Source organism: Schistocerca serialis, chromosome 3 (genome assembly GCF_023864345.2).
Source record: "Schistocerca serialis cubense isolate TAMUIC-IGC-003099 chromosome 3, iqSchSeri2.2, whole genome shotgun sequence".
Classification (NCBI taxonomy): Eukaryota; Metazoa; Arthropoda; class Insecta; order Orthoptera; family Acrididae; genus Schistocerca; species Schistocerca serialis.
In genome coordinates, this window is record NC_064640.1 from 976,357,038 (window position 1) to 976,381,343 (window position 24,306).

Genomic DNA, 24,306 nt, shown 5'->3' on the forward strand with positions numbered 1-24,306 from the left:
ATATCCTGGAAACTACCTTATTGTTGTTTTCCATTCATTAGATTCACTCCTCTTTGTGTAACATTTTAACCTGTATGTTAAATTGGTTCCCTTTTTCCTGTTCGTCAGGTGTTTCACAACTTACTCTACCTCACCCTTGTAGGTCTTTGTTTTTGTCTGGTCTGTGACTCAACTGAGTGGTGATTCTGTCCTCTAATTCATTACTTGTTTGGCCTGTATGTGATTCCTTGAGAGGTATGGCATGGTCTGTAACATAGAAGTTATTAATACTAATATCACAATACACAAATCTACTCTGCATTATGACTGTAAATAATTACATCACATGGCAATGGCTGTTGGGCTGGTTTGATTGGAGACCACCACAAGCCATTAGTGTTAACGGTCACCGTACCCTCGAGGCAGCTGAGAGATGACATAGTCACGCATTTACAATTACTGTATTTACCCAAATCTAAGCCACACCTGAAAAATGAGACTCTAAATTCAAGAGGAAAAAGTAGGTTGCACTTCAAAATCTAAAAAATGTTGATTGATTCTAATATGACATACAAATTAGACAGAATGGATGAAGATACAGATACAGTAGTTTGGTTCGAGTCGTATGCTTAACAGTCGCTTAAGCATGGTTTTTTGTAGATTAATTTACTCTTTCGGACATTATTTATAGTCGCAGAAGATTTAAAAATAAATACTAGAAGTGAGCTGCCAGACTTCGTTTCTGACTGTACTACTATTCTGCACAAGAATAATACAAATATAAACATAACATTATTTGTATATTCTTCCACGTTTGCTATTGTCACACACGAGTTCATTAGGCGGACAGAATGTAAGTGAGGAAAAAGCTGAAATCGAAGAATACATGGCGCAATGTTAACAGTTGTGTGTTCTTATAGCAAAGAATGTACGTGATTCACAGTTCACAGGAATCAGCTTGTCACTGGTAGTGACACATCAAGATGTAGCATTGGCCACACAGGCTTGCCAAACAGATTTTCATAGTAGACTTGAAATGTATGACTAGCAACAGTTTTAAAAAAAAAAAGCAGCTTACAAATTAAAAGCAGAAATAGAAAACAAAATTTTATTAATAAAACAAATTTTAAGAAATGTTTAAAATATCAATTAGATTCTATATAAGTCTAATCCATTCCAGCACCAATGGCCTCCAAAAGCCACCCACTTTCATTTTCTTGTACAATTACAGTTTTTAGAAAAACTTCCAATTTCAGTAGTCTTTCGCTTGAAAAATACGAATGGGGGTAACTTATGTTCATCAGCTGTGCAAGCAACCATGACAGACAGCTGTTTTCCGCTCCCTGACGTAACAATACTTATATCTTTCTTTCCTCTGGTGTCAACTATATAATTCGATGGCATGTCAAAATATATATGAGAGTTTGGTCAGCATTCCCTATCTGGCCAAGAAGGTACTGGTTTTCAGTGCGTTGCCTGATTATGAAGCACTGAAATTCCACAAGTTTTTCTTTGTAATTTTTTGGCAGCTTCTGGGCAACTGAAGTTGGCATCTGAAGCGAAAAACCACTGCACTTCATAAAAAGAGCACTCCAGTTGCGACTAGCCTCAAAATTTTCAGTATTTTGCACTCTAGCAATTTCATGTGCCTTAATTTTAAAAAGTTTCACCACTCATACGCAGGAATGATTGACGCTGTTCCTTAACAAACTTGTTTAAAATTACTTCAAGAGCAAATCGGCCACATTTTGGGCCACTAAAGGCTTCCCTGCACTGCAAAATTCAAATAATTTGTCTATTTGCAGTCGCCATTATCTAACGTTGCTCTCATTAATCCCTTACAGTATCGCAGACCTGTCAGACATGTAGCATGAATAGAACTTTTTTTCCGCACAAGAAATAACTTCCTTCTGGAATTTGGCTCTATAATGAAAGTGCTTCATTATAGTTCACTAACACAAGCACTTCACAAAATTTAATGAAACAATACGTGAAATCAGAATGATCCACAGCTTACCAACTCATGCAAGAATCTTACAGCCTTATGCATTGTTGGTATTTATGTAAAGAATTTTAATATTTGACCTGCAAAGCATGTCTGTGTAGCGTTGCATATATTCAATGGCAAAAGTTAGTCGTGGTGGCTCCTAGCACAATTTTTCAGGACTTCCATTTCCTCTGCACTTGATTCTAATCCGCAGGCTGTTTTTTGGACCCCAAAAACCAGAAAAAAGCGTGGCTGAGATTTGAGTATGCACGATAGTGACATGACTACCTAATTAAGTGTTCATAACAACGAAAATAATCAATTATTGATAATATATATACACTCACCAAGTGGCAGCAAGGGAACACACACGAAAGGTTTTAACTTTTACAAGGTTTTGGGGCCACTGGCTACTTCTTCTGGGAGAAGAATTGAAGGGGGAAGGAAGAGGGATGAAGGAAAGGACTGGACAGGTTCAGGGAAAGGGGTACTGTTCAGGAAAGTCACCCAAGACCCCCTGGTCAGGGGAGACTTAACGGTAAGGACCAGGGGTCCTGGGTGACTTTCCTGAACAGTACACTTTTCCCTAAACCTCTCCAGCCCCTTTCCTTTGCACTTCTTCCTTCCCCTTCAACTCTTCTGCCAGGAAGAGGAGCTACTGGCTCCCAAAAGCTTGTAGAAGTTAAATCCTTTTGTGTGTATGCTCCCCTGCCACCGCTTGGTGACTAGATTTTTTATCTGTCCATTTACATTATATTATCAATAATTAAGTGATCAGGAATAACACAGCATCAATTGGGTTATAAAGACGACTGTTGACATTTTGGGGCTATAGGGCAATGTGTTATCTTGGTGGAATGCATATCCACTGCACGCTGAAAAGAAAATAAGCCTCTAAAACTTCCAAGAACAGGTGTTGGTACTGAGAATACCTGAAAATTGTATGATTTCTAGACGACTATGGTACCTAACAGTATTTCACCCATAAACAACTCCCATTTACCCATTTTATACAACCATGTGGAAAGACCTAGTATTTACAACATAATGAATGCTTATGCAGTCCCATTTACAGCCAGCGATTCATCCGAAACTACAACTTTTCACCAATATGTAGATTACTGGTTATATTTATGCATCCAATGTAATGTATACTGTTGATGTATAATCGCTCTGCTACAAGAAAGGGGAGGGGGGGGGGGGGAGGGCGGGGAGGATTAATTTTTTGCAAAAGCAAATATTTCACTCAAAAACTTCTTACTATACAGAATATAAACTATTTATTCACATTATTATTTCTTTCCTTTCTCAAACGCTATGTCTGGTTAAAAATGGAAAGTGACGTGGACCTTGATCAAGCGTGACTTCCTTTTAACCGTACGGTATACATTACATTGCATTGCATTTAGGAACTTTCGGGTAATTAAACATGTATCAATAATTACAGATTTCTGTAGTTGTATACAGGGTGTTACAGAAAGGTACAGCCAAACCTTCGGGAAACGTTCCTCACACACAAAGAAAGAAAATATGTTATGTGGACATGTGTCCGGAAACGCTTACTTTCCATGTTAGAGCTCATTTTATTACTTCTCTTCAAATCACATTAATCATGGAATGGAAACACACAGCAACAGAACGTACCAGCGTGACTTCAAACACTTTGTTGCAGGAAATGTTCAAAATGTCCTCCGTTACCTAGGATACATGCATCCACCCTCTGTCGCATGGAATCCCTGATGCACCCCTGGAGAACGGCGTATTGTATCACAGCCGTCCACAATACGAGCACGAAGAGTCTCTACATTTGGTACCGGGGTTGCGTAGACAAGAGCTTTCAAATGCCCCCATAAATGAAAGTCAAGAGAGTTGAGGTCAGGAGAGCGTGGAGGCCATGGAATTGGTAGGCCTCTACCAATCCATCGGCCACCGAATCTGTTGTTGAGAAGCGTACGAACACTTCGACTGAAATGTGCAGGAGCTCCATCATGCATGAACCACATGTGTCGTACTTGTAAAGACACATGTTCTAGCAGCACAGGTAGAGTATCCCGTATGAAATCATTGCGGTGAATCGAGGAAGTACAGTACATGCTGACGAAACTAAAGTGAGCTCTAACATGGAAATTAAGCGTTTTCGGTCACGTGTCCACATAACATCTTTTCTTTATTTGTGTGTGAGGAATGTTTCCTGAACGTTTGGCCGTACCTTTTTGTAACACCCCGTATATGCGTTTGGATGTAGCTGTATTGTGGATATTGTGTGGTATGACACCTGTAGTTGATAGTATAATTGGCATAATGTCAACTTTATCCTGGTGCCACATGTCTTTGACTTCCTCAGCCAGTTGGATGTATTTTTCAATTTTTTTCTCCTGTTATCTTCTGTATATTTGTGTATTGGGTATGGATATTTCGATTAGTTGTGTTAATTTCTTCTTTTTATTGGTGAGTATGATGCCAGGTTTGTTATGTGGTGGTGTTTTATCTGTTATAATGGTTCTGTTCCAGTATAATTTGTATTTATCATTCCCCAGTACATTTTGTGGTGCATACTTGTATGTGGGAACGTGTTGTTTCATTAGTTTATATTGTATGGCAAGTTGTTGATGTATTATTTTTGCTACATTGTTATGTCTTCTGGTGTATTCTGTATTTGCTAGTATTATACATCCGCTTGTGATGTGATCTACTGTTTCCATTTGTTGTTTGCAAAGTCTGCATTTATCTGTTGTGGTATTGGGATCTTTAATAATATGCTTGCTGTAATATCTGGTGTTTATTGTTTGATCCTGTATTGCAATCATGAATCCTTCCATCTCACTGTATATATTGCCTTTTCTTAGCCATGTGTTGGATGCCTCTTTATCGATGTGTGGCTGTGCTCTTATTTTTTTTTCCTATGAGTTCCCGGTTCAGGTATGTTGTGTGGCAAACTTTTAAATCTGTGCATCTAATCGTTTACAAAAAATGTGCTTATTTAGCCAAAAAACTAGATACTAATTTAATCAAAAATAAATGCTACATTTTCAGCTCCCTCATAACAACATTTCAAGTTCCATTACAATTCATTATTCTTCTTCTGCTTTGTTCACTGTCAAAATATCCACATCAGATGATACATATTACATCCTTCATAAAAATGTAATTTCGTGAAAGCATTCCTTTATATAGATAAAGATGTGTTCCCTTTTGGAATCAGTAATCATCTAATATGCCATTTTCTGACAAGTAGGAACAGCAACTCTACAACAGCTTGTCTTAAAATAACAAAATAATACTGCACCTAGAACGGGCATTCAAATGAACCCAAGACAGATGGAAAAAAAAGTAAGTAAACTGTTCATTATTTCAAAAGTAACTGCCATAACTATTACTACATTTATCCTACTGCTGGACGAAATGGTCAATGCCTTCATGAGAAAATGTTTGCAGCCACCTACGGAAACATGATGGTACCAAGATGTGCATCTCTTCGACTGAAGCAAATCAACGGCCACATATGTCTCTTCAGGGCTTCACAAATATGGAAATTGCTCGGGACAGATCAAGACTTTATGGGTGATGTGTATAAGGGCTGCCCAGTGAAACTTCTGCAGCGTACTCTGAACAATCTCGGCAATATGTGGGTGGGCACTGCCCTGCAACAGCATGATGCTGTCCAGCAACATTCACGGGCGTTTGGACTTCATGGTGGGATTCAATTTTTGAAAAGTGTCCACATACTGCTGTGTGTTGATTGTGGCATGGCACTATATTCCTGGAAGTCAGTGAGTAGCAGGCCTTACAGTCAAGGAAAAAGCTCATCATGATTTTCCTTCAGGGGACTTGCCTGTTGTTTCGGCTATGCTGTAGAAGTTTCACTAGGAAGCTCTTACTCATCCTCCACAGTCCTGATTTCCCCCCATATGATTTCCATATTTTTGGAGCCCTAAAGAAAGACATTTGCGGCCACTGATTTGCTTTGGACGAAGTGGTGCATGGCTGGATACAATCGTGGTTCCATAGATAGCCACAAACATTTTTCCACCAAGGCACTTATCACCTTGTCTCACAGTGGGATAAATGTAACAGTTATGGCAATTACTTTTGAAATAATAAACAGTTTACTTTCTTTTTTTTCTGTCTGTCTTTTTCATTTGACTGCACCTTAAACTTCTTACTTCATCATTTTTATGCTCCTCACAGACAGCACGAGCAAACATTTGCACATCATACAGTAGCCTAAAATTTTTGAGTTTCATTTTGTATGATCCATTATGTCGCTATTTTGTTATGTATGGATGTAAATTATTTTTTCTTGTAAATATGTCGGATAGTGCTTTTCAGTGATTAAGACACTGTGCAAGTATTACCGGTGAGCTGTAGAACACACTGGCACTCATAAAAACAGAACAATTAACAAATTCTTGGGAGAAAACTAGATAACTTACAGTTTGGACATATTCATTGCTCATAAACCTCCCATTCATTTCTGAGCATGTCAGCTTGAACACCCTGTTGAGGTAATATGCAGGCTTCCTATTAGTGTACTGTATCTGACGGAGAACCTAAAATAAGAATGTACATGGAGGTCACAGGTTAATTCTGTTTAAAAAAAGCAGCAACTTTAGTGTCCAAATTTCTAACTTGGTCCATTTGATCTTTGATAGATGAGGTGGCATTACCTGTTCATAATTGTATATCATGTCAGCCCCAGACACCATAACGCCATCTTTTGTAACCTTGGCAACAATACCAAACTGTGTTAGCATGTTCTCTGGGAGGGTCACTGTTTCATGATCTGGGTTAAGTGGCGGATAGACTGAAACAGTGCAAGAGTCCAACTGTTTCTCGATAACACTGATTGGTTCTCCTGAAATTCAAGCAAAATCTTTTATGAACTGTTAAGTTCACTATTATAGAGCTACCATACACATACATAAGCTATTCACTGAAATTCATACTCCTGCCTTAATAAAAATTTAATATATTCATGTACAGCAGTAGTTAACTTTTGTACAGTGTGCAAACTACAGGCTCATGGCAGACAGATGTATATTAGAAATTATTAATTTATTGATGTATGCTGTTTGCACTGAATGGGTAACTGTAGTGGCATTTAATAAATGAAGTACAGGCATTGTATACTGAGCTCAATGTGTGTTACACATTGAATCAGGAAAGCATTTGATTCTGCTGGACAAGCATAGAAGTAACTGTTGATAACCACCATCTTAGAAGCCAAATGGTAATGTGTGAATACCTGTTATCACTGTGACTATAGTCAAGCAAACCACATGACTGCCTTACAAATTATGAGATGCTGCTCATCAAAGCTTGATACACTGCATTTATGTTTTTGGAAAGGATATACCCGAAAAGCAGTACCCCGTTTGGTTGGTTTAATGTGTCATTAATAATGTGATTAATACATTTAGAATGTAAGATACACATTGTGGAACAATCTCCAATGACTTAATAAATAAAACCATTCATCTAATCAACAAAGGAAGACATGACCACATGGAAGCTGCAGTATGACAATTCAACAGCTAGTTTTGACATCTTCATCGTCTAGTCATTGTAATTGCTGGCTATTTTGAGTTATTGCCATCATATACCATAAATCATAAAAATATTAAAAATTTATTTATGTACCTGTATTATTGGCACAGTTTCTGTGACTTGTAAACTTTACAATAAACAAATTCATTTAATATCAAAATGAACTTTTAAGCTGCAGTGTACATACATTAACTATGCTGTTTGATATTATACATCATTTTATGGTCAGCCATGAAATAACATTCACTGTATGAACACTCATATTTTAATTCTTGTTAAATAAAACTTTAGTCAAAAGTTAACAAACTTCATAGACTGTTGCAATTATACAGTTACATATATAATTACTTTCAATGTTTAATCATTCACAGTATGTGACAACAATAGGCTGCCAAAGTAGCCAGTACGACTCAGTTATGCTGGCCATATGAAAACTGTATTGAAAGTAGTTGCTGAATAAATTGAAGTCATATTTCATCTTCCCTGTAGTATTACAGAGCTACATACACATACAAAAGCTATTCACAATTTTTAAACACATAGAAGCTGCATAAAACATATCAATTCCTTCGCTCACATCAGATTGCTCCCACGTAAGAAAACTTATCAAAACAGCAAAACACAGTTTTCAAAGAATTCATTTTATTATAAGGTTATGCTACAGCAGGTGTGCCACCACACTGTTTACAATGCCTGTAGAAGACAAAAAAATTATGAAAATAACTATCACAATCCTCTCTACTAACAATAAATAATTGGGAAACAATTATTAATACTTGATATTAAGTATTGCTTTTATATATCACGAGTAGAACACCACAAGGAAACTCACCATGCTTCCACGGCTTTTGGCCTTTTGTCTGACCAACAGTGATTCGCACATCAGTAAATACTCGCACACCAAGTCTGAAGTCTTCATATTCTCGGGCAACATTTCCTGTTCCATTTATGTCTATGCTTGGCTGCTGTGGCTGAAGGACCATTACATAGCTTTCTACACTAGGCACTTTCACAGAATGCTCACGTTCACAGCTGAGAAAAAGGATATTAATTTTATGAGTATCAAAGAAAGAGTAACAAAATTTTGCATAAATCAAAACATACAAGAACAAAAAAATTATATGAATGCCATTGTGTACAATGAGACAAATTTTACAAATGACAAATGCATGAAAGTTGCACAATATCTGAAAAGCTCCAGTAAAATTTGAAAGCCAAAATAAACCACTTCTCATTGAGGTACTAAGAAATATTGCTAACTTGTACAGATCTGCGAAGTACTGGTAAAAACTAATGCCATTACCCAACACTTCAGCAATTAGGGGCAGCCAGAACCATTCACATCTGTCACTAATTAGAAGACAAAACATGTGGAGAAATACACGAGTTATTAGAAACGTCTGAACAGATTATAGAGCCTTTGCCCCAGAGGTGCATTATGTTGGGGTTGGGTTGTTTTGAGGGAGGAGACCAGACAGTGAGGTCATCGGTCCATTGGATTAGGAAAGGATGGGGAAGGAAGTTGGCCGTGCCCTTTGAAAGGAACCATCCCAGCATTTGCCTGGAGCAATTTAGGGAAATCACGGAAAACCTAAATCAGGATGGCCGGATGCGGGATTGAACTGTCGTCCTCCCGAATGCGAGTCCAGTGTGCTAACCACTGCACCATCTCTGTTGGTGGTGCATTATGCCACCTAGTATTTTCATACTACTGATCATTATAGATTTAAACTCAAGTTGTTGACTAACATTATTGGGTGGGATCTTCTCTAGTTCTCCACACGATATTACCTCCATCTGAAGGAACTATCAGAATCTGAACATTTACCTTAGTAAGAGTACAATGTGCATCAACGATAAAGCGCACCACCATAAATGGTTTGTTTTAGTCTTGTGTCCTCATAATTGTACAAAATAATTGAACTTTTGACATGTGTGTAGTCTACATATACACATACTCCACAAGCCACTTTACAGTGCATGGCAGAGGGGACAGTGTACCACTACTAGTCGTTTTACTCTCCTGTTCCACTTTCAAACAGAGCACAGGAAAAACGACTGTCTATAAGCCTCCACATAAGCCCTAACTACCACCATCTCATCTTCGTGATAGTTACACAAAATTTATGATGGTAGCAGTAGAAGCGTTCTGCAGTCGGCCTCAAATGCCAGTTCTCTAAATTTCCACTAAAGTGCTTTATGAAAAGAGCATCATCTTCCCTCCAGGAATTCCCATTTGAGTTCATGAAGTATCACCGTAATACTTCTGTGCTGGTTGAATCTACTGGTAACAAACTGAGCAGCGCCTCTGAATTGCTTCGATGTCTTCCTTTAATCGAACCTGGTGGAGATCCCAAACACTTGAACAGTACTTAAGAATGAGTTGCACTAGCATCTTATATGCTGTCTCCTTTATAGATGAGCTAAAGTTCCCCAAAATTTTCCCAACAAAATGAACTTTGTCATTTGCCTTATCTATTACCCATAGGGTCTGCAAAGACTAGATTAAGACTACCTATATTGAGCACACAGGTATTTACCTTAGTGGTCATTCTTCCTATGTTCCATAAGCAAATGGCATGGGAAGAAACCCTGGGCAATACCCTCTACCATGCACTTCACAGGTTTAAAGAGTATAGATGTAGAACAAATTTATTTATGTCATATCTGCATGTGCTCTCTTTATGTCCACAAGATGACAGCTTCAATAAAACTACATGTTGGAGATAGAGATCTGGTGCATTACCTACCAAAATCAGTCAAGAGCTACAACTGATGATTCTATCACACCATAGCCTTTGGTAGCCAATGCTGAAACTGATTCAGTAGCACTATACTGACACCCTGCATTTGCATTATATTCTACAATATTTTTTACTCTTGTGTTTTTAAAAAACCAAACAGGTTATGTACTTTCTTTTTCAATTTTTATACTCTTAAATCACTCTTGAAACATTGTCTCTCAATCATGGAACCACCTTGTAATGTTTAAACTACCAGAAGCTAACAAATTCAGAAATAAAGGGATACCATCAGTTGGCATATATGTAGCTGTATTATTAGATTTTTCTCTTAAGATTTTAATTTATTAGAATACATATGAACAATTGGAAATACTTTTGAAACACTAACTGGAATATCATATAAATCCAAGTAATCGAAAACAAGCAAAAATATGCTGAATGCTTACATCACAACAGTTGAAAGGTGCAAATTGCGTCTGCCAGCAGTGGGAAACTGTCTCAGATTTGTGTAACCAACTTTTCTCAAGAGAACAACAAGATTAGTCTTGTTATCACCTTCAATGCTTAGTTCTGTCAAATCTGCAAAAGAGATTAAACTGTGTACATAAAATAAGACACCCAATACAACCTTAATGACCAATCAACCATATTTATGACACAAAATGTTTCATGTTAACAGATACTTTTAATAAAATTAATATGATGAGCTGTGGTAAACAAAAAGGGGGGATGTCATACAAAGACATTAAAAATTTCAGAGCTTCAATATAAACACACAAAACAATTCTTGCTTGAGATATGGCTTGTAACCCTTGCCCTGTAGACATGACATCAGCTAAACAAAAATTCATTGCCTGTGACTGTGTGTTTCTAATTAAGCTGCTCAAATGCCACAACATGAAACAAAGTCACTACTGTTGAAGATTTTTAGACATGGCTCACTATTTCGTTTCAGCACTGAATGAAGAATATCTGCTTTGGAAATAAGGAAAATCAAGTTAGCCGAAAAAGTTTAACAGAATCAATCATGCAGTAATACTAAAATTTCCTGAACAGATTTTCCAAGCAAAGTTTCAAACCCTATTACTGAATTTGCTGCCTATTTTACTCACCACTGTTTGTCAACAGCTCCATTCCAGGTTCCAGTAATTCCATAGCAGGTACCTCTAAACTCTCTTTACATTTATGAAGGCAGCTAAGAACTTCAGGTTTCTCAGTCTTATTTAGAAGTATTGATAAACCTGCTAGGTAGCCTCTGAAATGATGCTTCATCTTGCTGTCAGAACCTGGAGAACAAGATGCAGTCTGAAGTATATAATGAAAGTGAGTAAAAATATGTCATAGGGAAAATTCCAGCCAAGCTCACTTCATATCTGGGTTATTAAATGCTATATTTATCCCAGGAATGTCTTTCATTGCAACCTATGATTCAAGGTATTAAAGAAATATCACAACACATTTTATTGCTTTACCTTTCTTAAATAACAGTAACTGCTGAGCAATGATACAGAAGGAGTGTTTTAACGAATTATCTGAAGACTTTCATGCAATATCAACCAATTTTGAGAACTAAACAGAAAACAGAACAATGCAAAACAATGGCAGAAGTGACACAGGAAAGCATCAATCTCAGTGACTTACAGACTCTTTTGGCATTATTCTCTATGAAATGATACAAATGTGTAATTACTAGCACTACCGTTGTGACTCACCCTTATTCTGGGTTAAAGAAATGTGTTATTTGGGGCATGCAAAACTATTTTCGGGACAACTCATGTCACCTGTAGTAATACTGTTACAAGGTAATGCAGCCAGAAGGTTGGTTTGCACACCGGCAGGTTGATTGTGTTCTATTAAGCATGAGGAACAGAAGAAATCTTTCTTCATCCCTTACCAGTGGACTGTTTGATCCAGACCAAGATGTGGTATTTGTTCCAAATGTGCTACAGCTGAATATGGAATTACAAGCACAGTGGAACTTCCAATTCTTTTATATGCATAAGCATTGTTAAGCAAAGTGGGTATCAGATTACAAATCCAGAAGTCCAGGGTTGAATTTTGAGCCAGTCCTAGAATTTTTTCTGACACTAATATTTTTTTACATCTAGCAATGTATTTGTTAATGTGCAAAATAGCATGTTGCACTGTAGTTCCAAGTTCACTTTAAACTGCAGGTTGTCTAATAACTGGCATACCACTTAAAATAATACCTAGCAAAGCACTCTGTTGTAAAATGGATTTCTGGGTTAAAGGCTGCTTTACTTTTTTAAAACAATACTGGGAAAGGTACATTACATGCTATGATAAAGATCTAGGAAACATATTTTAACTTATTTTGAAAGTCGATGGCAATGTTGTTTCATAGAAGTAATTAATCAAATCCAGATCTTAATTCAGGGAAGTGGTTGACATACATTATGATACGAGGCAATCACAGCACAATTAGATTTTCCTTGTTGTTTGGGTCACATTAAGCACTTCTACAACTAACCATGCGATGACAAATATTGAAACTACTTCAGTGATAAACATCTCCTTTGTCACCACACAGTGAATGGCGACACGTCCCTAAACAGAGCTTACAGAATAGTCAGTCAGGCAAGGTTTTCCAGTTTGGTTTGTCTGCCAGAGGATTTCTCAACATGTCTGGCAACCATTCTAATTGTTAGTATGTAAACAGCAGTAATCATAGGCCTTGCAAAAAGATAGAACCAGCAGAGAAGTGCAAGTAACTGAAGAAAGAATCAGTCTGAATGTTCATTTCTGAGGCAAAAGGTAATGTAACTTAGCACTGACTGTCTGAAAAGCTGAAATATTTAAAAAAATTACAGAGTTATATGGTATGTGTGAACTATGTGAGATCATCATAGACTCTCATGTACAGAAACTCTGTTTTGACATTTTTAAGGATATGAAACAAAACTTATGGCACATAAGGTTGGGCAGAGTTACATTTAAAGCCCAAAAAGTTAATATGGAACTACAGTTACATTTTCTACAGTAAGTAGGTATTATGAAAAACACTGTAGAAACTGGACTGAGTTATGGCCTAAGCATGCGGGATCTTTTCTGAGGCAATCTTGCATTAGGCTGCAGTTCCATTAAATACCTTTGATCGTAGGAACATCTATGGTTTGCTAAAGTGGAAATAAACCATACTGTTTACATGGAAGTATAAATATTTCATTTTAGGTAACCAACTCCCATGCATTTAAATTACTGTGAGAAAACTATGTTTCCAAGGTACCATGGATATTACAAGGACCCAGGGTTTGGGAAGTAGAGACTGTCTGCAGTGTGCTTCTGGTGTAATTGATAGATTTTGGGGTGGTTGTGAGTGCATTCAGGTAGCAATAGTGCTTATATAAGTGATGGCATAGTTAAAAATAAACATATCATTTACTTCTTATGACTATTATGCCTCATAAGGAAATCACACCTACCATATTTCACATGGACTGTGTGAATTATGACTGTGCAAACATTCTACTATAACAGCAGCAGAAGAAGAAGAAGAAGAAGAAGAAGAGATGAGAAATTACAGTAATTTACAGGTTCACATTCCACTTGTAAAGTTTTATTATCAGTATTTTATTTTTTCATCAAATGAGCTTAATGTTATCCATATCTGCTTAAATAAATATCTCATATTGTACATTCCCAAACAAGCTTTTGTCAATCCCACCTGTATCTGGAGGTCTTACAATAATACCTCTTCCATAATGATAAACTAAATGTATGTGGTTTATACACATTCTCGTCCCATTAATGTGACGACTGCCTACGTCGGACATCAACACGCAATAACCACTCTCCGACAACAGGTGGCAGCATTAGCAGTGGAGTGATCGAACGATTCAGAAAACACTGCAGTTCTCATAAATAGGAAATGGAGTGATTTATCTGACGTCCAAAAGGGCACGATCATTGGCTTTCGGACCAAGGGTGGAAGCATTTCTGAGAAGGCCACGTTTGTAAACTATTCACATGCTGCTGCAGTTGTAGTATACTGCGCATGTCAAAACAGTGGTATCCAAAACTGGCATCGAAGGAACTGTGGTGCGCAAACGGCCATAGACGACAGAAGTGAAGACGGCTGCAGAGATGCGTACAGGCAAATAAACGTGCAACTGATGAGCAACTAACTACACAGACGAACCAAGAGGCTACGAACAGTGTCTCCTCAATGAGCATTCGGCAAACGTTACTGTGTACGGGCCTCCACTGCAGGCACTCAATTCACGCATCTTACGCCGACCGCCGTTCGTCGACAACGAATGCTGTAATATGCACTCCAGTGCCGGAACTAGACAACCACCGAGTGGTGACAGGTAGCCTCTTCAGAGGAATGACACCTTACGCTACATCGGACAAACGGCTGTCGGCATATACGGCACGAAACATCCGAATGCGAGCACCGTGTAACAATTGTCTGAAGGGTACAGGCTAGATGAGGGAGCATTATGATCTGGGAAATGTTTTCACGGCATTCTCCAAGTGATTCTCGATGGCACAACGGATCGACGCAAGTACACATTGACCTCGAGGACCTGTCCACCCCTAATGCAGTTTATTTTTCCTCAGTACGGTGGCATCCACGGCCGGGACAATGCAACATGTCACACAGCTCATAGTGTGTATGGTTCGAGGAGCATCAGGGTGCATTTACCATACTCCTCTGACCATCTCCCCGTGGACATAAACCAAATTCAGAATCTGTGGGACCATCTCGATCAGGCAGCACGCAGCACAGATAATCAAGTGAGAAACGTAGCACAGCACTGGAGTGAGTACAGGTACACATCCCTGTCAGTACCTTCCAGAACCTCACTGGCTCTCTATCTGCACGTCTCCAAGTGGTCCACACTGCTAAAGGTGACGGGTCTTCACATTAATCTGAGGGACATTGAATGAATGAATGTATGTATGTATGTATGTATGTATGTATGTATGTACGTACGTACGTACGTATGTACCAGTTGGTTGCATATTTTATTATATTTCCAAGGAGTTTGAATTCTGTCCCTGGTTGGTGTAACAATTTTTATGGAAATTAATGAGACACTTTAACTCTGGCTAAGTTTAGCATAAGTTAAAAATGGCAATATGCACTGTGGTTTTAAATCAGCATTAAACTCTCACACTCTGGGTAAACCAGTTCATTACTTGATGAAAGGAAAGCAATGGCATTGCAATACTAGAGGAAAGTTCCCAGCATTGCACTTAGGTGTGCAAACTGATCTTCAATTAGTGATTAATTTACTTGTACATGAAGTAACTTTATATGAAAGAACTGCTCTTGTAACTGCAATCTCACAAAACAGTACGCAATCTGCAAAAACCTGGTAATACAGAGTTATAAGTTCATCAACTTATTATATTAAACAATTTTAGTAGAGCCGGGATGGGGAATAACAACAGAACTGTCGACCTTACCTTGCCAGCATGCTCCCACAGTGAGTGTAGTATTGATGCCTTTTGTATGATGGAGTGGCCAATCGTCTATGATTTCAGGATTCTTCTTCTCTGCTTTGAACATCTGACCATCCACATACAGGGTAACCTCAGGGAATTTTACAGATACTGCATAATGATGCCATTCATTATCACACACCTGATTAACAAGATTAAACAGTGCACATAACTGTATTGCTATGAAAATTTTGTATGCTGAAATCAATAAAGCTTTAGACATTTTACCTGTGTTTTAACCCCAACAACACAAGTGGAGACTATTTGATTATTATTTTAAACGCAATCACATAACATGAAAATAATACTAACTAGTTTTACACACAAATAGAAGCTGAGGATGGCCAATGTATGACTGGAATCAGTTATGATTGTATCTCAAATAACAAGAAGTGAGTAATACGTCCCAATAAACACATTGTCTGCCTCCCCCCCCCCCCCCCCCCCCACATAAATAAATAAATTAATTAATTTCAGACTCTTGTAAATTCTTTTCTCCAGATCTGACCTGAATATACATTAATTTGTGAACTCCACTATATGTGCCTGTTCCTAAACCTGCAAAACCACTACCTGATACACTGATATATAATAAAGGTTTCAAACGAAGTTTTTCTGCCACTTTACAATGCTATGCTGTAGTTAATGCTATGCCGTAGTTAATGCCATGCTAAGGTTAACTAACTAGGCTGAGATAAACTTTAAGCTGAAAATGATCACATCCATGAAAATAAAGAGTTTGGTGTTATAGCTCCATCTCACTTTCAACACAGGGAAACATCAATTCTGAAGTATTTCTGTGTAATCTGAGCTAATTAGATGGTTGCTAAAGAAAAAGAATGCATAACATAAATAAAATGAAAAAATTGTATTGTAAGAATGTCAGACAATTACGTGTCACAAATATAATTTAGTAGTTTTATAACACAAGGGCCCTTCCAGAAGTTTAAAACTTTTGCCTTGAAAAGGAAACTATTGCTATACATTTTGTGTACGGACTAGAGATCAGAAATAGAGTGAGCACAAGTCTAATGTTGAGGGTTGCATACTTTATAAATCAAGGCACCATTGTTACACCATCAGTTCATTTCTGCTGTAGTTCTGCAAGTGTGATGAGTCAGAACTGTGTGCTGCAGCATACTTACCAACTCTCTCTCTTACTGAAGCATGCAGAAGTGTACAGCTAGTCATTACTTACTGTTAGTATGCAAGGCAAGTATATGATCTCGTTGCTGTAAAGTAGCATTAACAAGGCTTAACAACTAATTGTCAGGTTCAAATGGCATTTAAATATGCTGTTTTTTTGAGAGACAGTGAAAGGTGCAAGACAAAAATTAACTGAAGCAAAGTATACTATTGCAGATGTGTTCCATTAGGTGATGACTTAAGTCTGAAGTAAGCTTCATGCTGTAGTCCAAAAGTCAAATGAAAAACATACAAATTTCATCCAATGTATGGTCCCTCCATCCTAGATATGTCCAGCTGGGAATAGCCCCAGAGAGGCAGGATGCAGGAGACAAAGCCTGACGAACCCGATTATATCCGAGAATCAAGAAAACCAAGAGAAAGAAGCAATTAGAAGTGAGAGGGGGGTAAATGGGTGAAGGCAGGAGAGCTGTCCCACACATAAAGCAGCTGGAGGCTCCTGGGACACAGTCATATGATGGGAGACACACCCTCTGCATCTGACTGGTGCTTCCATTCCATCTGTTACCCCATGAAAACTAGTAACACAGACAAGTTGACAAATTCTTGTGAAAGAGAGCAACGACATTGAGACAGTAAACCAATGATAAAAAAGGGAAAGAAAGAATTAAAAAGGTGGGAAGGGCAGGAGCCAGGCTGGACCACCAAGGGCAGCCATGGACCACCTGGGTCAGAGCAGGCAACACCTCAAGGGGCCGACGAGGCTAATGTGCTCTATGTCACAGAGAGGAGAAAAAACTACTTTCACTGGCAAAACAAAACCCGATAAGCCACTTTGGTGTCATCTGCTAACACCAGAGGTAGTACGTCAGCAAGTTTAAGGTTTTACCGCAAGGTGGCACTCCAGCTGGGTGTTTGTGCTGTCCTCCTCATTTCATCATCATCCGTGCAAGTGGCGAGATTGGACTAAGCAAAGGTTGGGAATTTGTACGGGTGCTGATAACCATGCAGTTGAGTGCCCCACAAACCTATCACCATCATCACTGCCAAGCCAAGATGTTCTTAATCGACAGTGACACCCCCAGTTTTTCTTCACGCTATTGACCACTACTACCCTGAACACCCATTGTTTGTGACCATCCATCTTCTTCTGTGGCCTCTAGCAAGCTGGACACTAAGTTGTTGACCCTCAGGTCACTTTGACATCCCAGGGAAGAACACACAGGTTGGCCTCCTTGGCTTTCAGAATACTGACTGTAGATGGGGGTACCGTTAACTGTAGCTTCTCTAAAAAGCTCGTGTACTTGTCTTGCGTACTAACAGCAAGTCATGACTAGCCATACACTTCTGCATGCTTCAGTAAGAGAGAAAGAGTCGATAAGTATGCTGAAGCACACAGTCCTGACTCGTCAAACTGGTAGCTAAAAGAAAAATAAATAAGAACAGATTGAAATATGACTTGTTTCGTTCTTGTTCTACACATAAAGTGTAGAGCAGTCTTTGCCCCAACTGGTGTTACTGAGGCAGCTCAAGAGTATTGAGGTGCAACTAGCATGTTTGCTTAAGTTGGCGCAGATGGAGAAGCCACATCAACAAGGCACTGAAGACCAGTCCCAAAAAGTGGTCAAACTCCACCACACTGATCAACTAGTCGTTGAGTTAGAGTTGTAGGTGCGGATGTACAGTACAACAGTGACAGAAGTGCACGATGCATGTCTTGGTGGCTGAAAACCGGAAACGAGGGTGACAGCCCAGAACTGCACCTTACATGTGTCATCCTACAGCGTAATTCCACAGTTGAGGAGCAACAGTAAATACATAAATCCATCAGCCCACAGGAACAGTATCACTGTAGACACAACAGCTGCAGCTGGGTTATTTATAGCCACTAGAAAGAGCAGCCACACTACAGAGATCTGTGGGACCCTATTCTCTTGTATATGTGGGATACAGCGATTAGCATCAACTTTAATTCTATAGTGTGACAAGAAGTTTTCAACAAAAATCTGGAGCAGACCCCCTGAGACCCCACTCGTGTAGGGTAATGAGGATGCGGTGATGCCATGTGATGTCATAAGCCTTTTGCAAGTTGAAGAAGATAGCAATAAGGTGTTGATGCTAGGCAAAAGCTGACTGGCTAGCAGACTCAATTCAGACCAAATTGTCAGCAGTAGAACAGCCTTGGCAAAAACCATCCTGGGATGGAGCCAAAAGACCATGAGACGAAGTACCAACACAGATGCCAGCTAGCCATATGTTTGAGCAACTTGCAGATAATATTAGTGAGACTAAATGAGTGATGGATAGTGACAGGAAAATTTCATGATAACAATAATGCAAAAAGCAACATGAAATTAGTTTTCAGTGAAATAATGTGACATGCCAATTTTTCCGAGACACGGAAAATTTTTTAATTTTGCCATAAAAAAATTTTATAAATCTGAGGACAGCTGTTACTAATATTTGTAAATGATAGTTACTGAATGTTAAAAAACCGCTGAATAAAAAAATACAGTTCAAAACAGAATCCGCCGAAGAAATACTGAAATTGGGAAAAAATAGCACCAAATTTGGCAAAATTATAACAGCAAATATGGCATAAAGGAGAACACTGAATTTAGTAAAAAACACCGATTTTGCACAAGTAGCACTGAGTTTGACAAAAATATGAAACCAAATGCATAAAAAACACCGAATATGGCAAAAAAAAACAAATTTTTGCAAAATAATGATGAGAGTTTGGCAAGAAAACTGCACTTGGAAAAAAAACTGCATTTGGCAAAAATTGACACCAAATGTGGGGGGGGGGGGGGGAACACCAAATATTGCAAAAAAAACTATTATATATAAAGAAGAATATCCACTTGTTTATTTGTAATTCATACAAATCTACAGTTTTACCCCAGTTTTCATGAAATTTTCTACACTTGACTTTCAAGACGAGAGGAAGATCACTGTCTAAATAATATTTCGCCATCTAAATATGTATGTAATCTATAAAGGGAAAAGGTTGCCACCAAAACTCTCTGAAAATTCTTGATCCAATTTATTTTAAATTTCTACACGATTCCCTAATGAACATTTGGACACAAATAAGCTATATGTTTTTTAACATACACTAAGGTAAAAATGAAAGTCAAGGATAGATAACGCACATATATAAATGTCAGCAATATGCACATATATTAGATGTCAGTATTATCACGCACACACTGTATGAAAGGGCAGTGCATTGGCAGAGCTATCATTTGTACTCCGGTGATTCATGTAATGAGGTTTCGGGCACGATTATAGCTGCATGATGGGAATTAACAGACTTTGAGTGCAGAATGGTAGTTGGAGCTAGATGCATGGGTCATTCAATTTCAGAAATCATTAGGGAACTCAATACTGCGAGATATACAGAGTCAAGAGTGTGCAGAGATTACCATATTTCAGGCATTACTTCTCACCACAGACAACGCAATGGCCGACAACCTTCACTTGACGACCAAGAGCAGCGGTATGTGCATAGATTTGTCAGTGCTACCAGACAAGCAACATTGCACGAAACGGCAGCAGATGTCAATGTGAGACGTATGACAATTGCATCCATTAGGACAGTGCTGCAAAATTTGGCATTAATGGGATATGGCAACAGATGACCAATGCAAGTGAATTTTCTAACAGCATATCGCCTGCAGCGCCTCCCTGGGTTTGCGACTATATTAGCTGGACCTTAGGTGACAGGAAACAGCAACATCATCATGCGAGTCCTGATTTCAGTTGGTAAGAGCTGATGGTATGGTTTGAGTGTGGTGCAGACACCCAGGAAGCCATGGACCCAAGTCATCAGCAAAGCACTGAGCAAGCTGGTGGTGGTTCCATAATGGTGTGGGCTGTGTTTAAACGGAACGGACTAGATCCCCTGGATGTTTGGCTACTTGCAAAGCAATTGCAGTCATTCATGAATGTCATGTTCCCAAACAATAGTGAATTTTTATGGATGACTATGTGCCACATTGCTGGACAACAATTGTACATGATTGGTTTGAAGAACATTCTGGACAATTCGAGGAATGATTTGACAACCTGGATTGTCCGACAGGCGTCCCATTGAACATTTATGGGACATAATTGAGAGGTCAGTAGGTGCACAAAATCATGCACCAGCAACTCTTTCACAATTATAGACACAGTATGACTCGGTATTTCTGCAGGGGATTCCAACAGCTTGTTGAGTCCATGCCCTGCCATGCTGAGTTGCTGCACTATGCTGGTCAAAAGGAGGTCTGAAATGATATCACAAGGTACCCCATATCGTGGCACATGAATGTACATACAAAACATATAGAATGAGATTACTCTGCAGCGGAGTGTGTGCTGATATGAAACTTCTGGGCAGATTAAAACTGTGTGCCGGACCGAGACTCGAACTCGCGACCTTTACCTTTCGCGGGCAAGTGCTGAAGTTTCATATCAGCGCACACTCCACTGCAGAGTGACAAATCTCATTCTGGAAACATGCCCCAGGCTGTGGCTAAGCCATGTCTCCGCAGTAGCCTTTATCCCGGAGCGCTAGTTCTGCAAGGTTCGCAGGAGAGCTTCTGTGAAGTTTGGAAGGTAGAAGACGAGATACTGGCAGAAGTAAAGCTGTGAGGATGGGGCATGAGTCGTGCTTGGGTAGCTCAGATGGTAGATCACTTGCCCACGAAAGGCAACGGTCCTGAGTTCGAGTCTCGGTGCGGCACACAGTTTTATTCTGCCAGGAAGTTTCATAAAACATATGAACAACAGAAGTTGTTAGCGATCATTTGGAAAAGTACTTGACCAATTTACTTCATATTTCTACATTCAGACGAAAGAATGAAGATAATTAACAAAAAATTAAATGCCTGAGCAAAGAAATACCTCATCAGAAACTGACTAATTCCTTACAATTACTGTCGCAATACTCGTATTTGAGAACAATCAGACGTTACTAAATTGCACACCAAGTGAAAGCTCGAGAATTTGACAGAAAAACGACTGTAAATACTTATTTACTGATTAGTTGCTATTGTTACATATGACATATAACAAAGAAGATACTTTACTCTGTGTTTCATGGTTAATTTTATTAGTAACACACTGAACGCCAAGCCCATAGATTCTACGGGCAGCATGCCCTTCCAAAACTGCCAAGCCCTCAGGTTCTACGGGCCAGCGTATTTTGCTAATCTCATCCGAGAGCTGCAGTAGTGATAATGACATTACGTATAGTGCTGCTGTTCCTTCCACAAATGAATGTGATGCTGGTCCAGTAATACCAGTCAACACAACTCAGAGACAAATTCTCGCAGACTGACTGCTTGAGTTCAGTGCTTGATTGAGTTAGTATAGTCATAACTGATGACAAAGTAACTGCAGTCACAAACGAATCTCTATGCATCACAAACAATTGAAAGAAACCTTATTCAGTACTCAGATCCCGGAAGCCAGTTTCTCTTGCTGAAATTAGATGCTTCTTGGGCATTGTGTTTCATACAAGCATGCCACGTAGGCCAAAATTACCATATCACAGGTGCACTAACAATGTTGCCAGCTGTAACTTTTGTCCACAGGTAACGAGTCTTTACGTTTCGTGCAGGTATTGTCAACTCTGATCAAAAGAAACCAGGAGAACAAAGCTTTTATACAGTTTTCAAAGTGCTTCCTTGCTACAATAATTTGAATGAGAGATGCGTTCCAACTTATTGCCCTCCTGAAAAACTGACTGCTGATGAAGGTATATGCCCATTTCATGGCCGAGTCAGTTTTTGTACTTCCATGCAGAATAAATCACAGAAGTATGGACTGAAGTCATACACGCCTGCAGAAGCAAACAGAGACTACGTCATAAACTTCGAAGTTTACGCTGGAAAACACAACAGTGATGACAATTCATCTTCAACAGTTGTTATGAGGTTGATGTCTAGCGGCAATTGCTCGAACAAAGGACATAATGTTTATTTAGATAGATTCCATTCTAGTCCAGAACTCTCTGAGCAGTTATCTCGCGAAGGTATCGGTACTGTAGGGGCTGTGAATAAAAGCAGAAAGTCAATGCTTAGAAATCTATTTACAGCTAAATTGAAGAAGGGTGAAATGACAAAAAGATGAAAAGGAAAAGTCTTGGCAATGAAGTGGTAGGACACACAAAGGATGTATATTCATTGTTACAAGACTGTAGCCACTTTTGCATCACACACAAAAAGGAAAGGAGTTGAAGTAATGAAGCCACTTCAAATCTTAGATTATAAAATGACCAAGGTTGGAGAGTACCTTTGAGACTAGCAGCTGCAGTACAATACGTTCATGCACAGAACTGTAAAACTGTGGTGGAAGCTATTTTTTAATTTGCTCTTAGTACGAGTATTGAATGCATTTTGATTACACAATTCCTTTCAGACCAAGAAGATTACAATAACTGATTTCATTACACACCTTGCTACACAGATGGCTCAACATCATATGGCAATAGCTCCAAAAAACCAAAACAGACCTGTAGGCAAACTGATAGAGACATTTCCTGTAACATTTACCATCCACAAGCAAAATATATGCCTCTCATGTATGTCATGTCTCTTCTTCAAAACCACAGAAAAAATGTGGAAAAGTATCTTCCAAGGAGACATGTTATTAGTGCGAAGAGTGCTGTGTGGTGTTATGCGTGGAATGCTGTTATAAAATATTCCATACCAAAAAGCAGTACGATTCCACGTAGAACGTGCTATTGTATTTAAATATTATATTCATCACTGATCATTATGTATTTATAAACTCATTTACTCCACTTATTGGGCCAGTACACAGACTGTTAAAATCCACAGTGCCCTACAAACACAAAGGTAGGTTTGGATATAGTACCAACAAATGTCACTAGATTGGAGGCTGATCAAAAGATAGAACAGAAGCCGAGATTTGCTGAACAGTAACAACCTGTTTGAACAGTTCGAGTCATGCTTAACCAGTGATACCTGAGCTCAAACAATAGAACACAAATTCTCTAGGAACACAATGAGATTCTTAGATAGTGCAACTTACCATCTTTCCATGCGTAATTTGTTGTATGCCTTTGACACCGAATGATTCAAATATGCCAACTTAAAGTGATTGCAGTTTCCCATGTGGCTCGCACTGTCAGACTTTTGCGACATGTCAACTTGCACTTGAAAACGGTTATAGCTAAAATCGTGACTGTGTGAAAGGAATTTACATTTTAAGGGTGGAAAACTCTTACAAAAAGGTTATGTACTTAGTGGGAATGCCTCAAGCCCACAATCACACTTGCGAACTTGTGTACTCACTCTTTTCTGAGCGAGTCACATCCACTTGTACCCGACGACAGACTCGAGTGAGAAGTGAGCACAGGCGGGGACTTTAGGGTCGAGGCTACGAGCACAATGGGACGGCAATTTTGGAAATGCTGCC

At 38.8% G+C, this 24,306-nt stretch overlaps 1 protein-coding gene across 1 annotated transcript in view; it reads right to left on the reverse strand.

Moving 5' to 3' along the window:
* LOC126471414 (calsyntenin-1) overlaps window positions 1–24,306 on the reverse strand; it is an 81,555-nt gene that overhangs the window by 27,119 nt on the left and 30,130 nt on the right. Inside the window, exons 9-14 of the mRNA XM_050099548.1 lie at window positions 15,694–15,871; window positions 11,370–11,543; window positions 10,704–10,836; window positions 8,346–8,545; window positions 6,634–6,821; window positions 6,400–6,516 (exon numbers count right to left, since the gene is read on the reverse strand). Coding sequence (XP_049955505.1) covers window positions 6,400–6,516; window positions 6,634–6,821; window positions 8,346–8,545; window positions 10,704–10,836; window positions 11,370–11,543; window positions 15,694–15,871 — 990 coding nt within the window. The remainder of the gene's footprint in view (window positions 1–6,399; window positions 6,517–6,633; window positions 6,822–8,345; window positions 8,546–10,703; window positions 10,837–11,369; window positions 11,544–15,693; window positions 15,872–24,306) is intronic.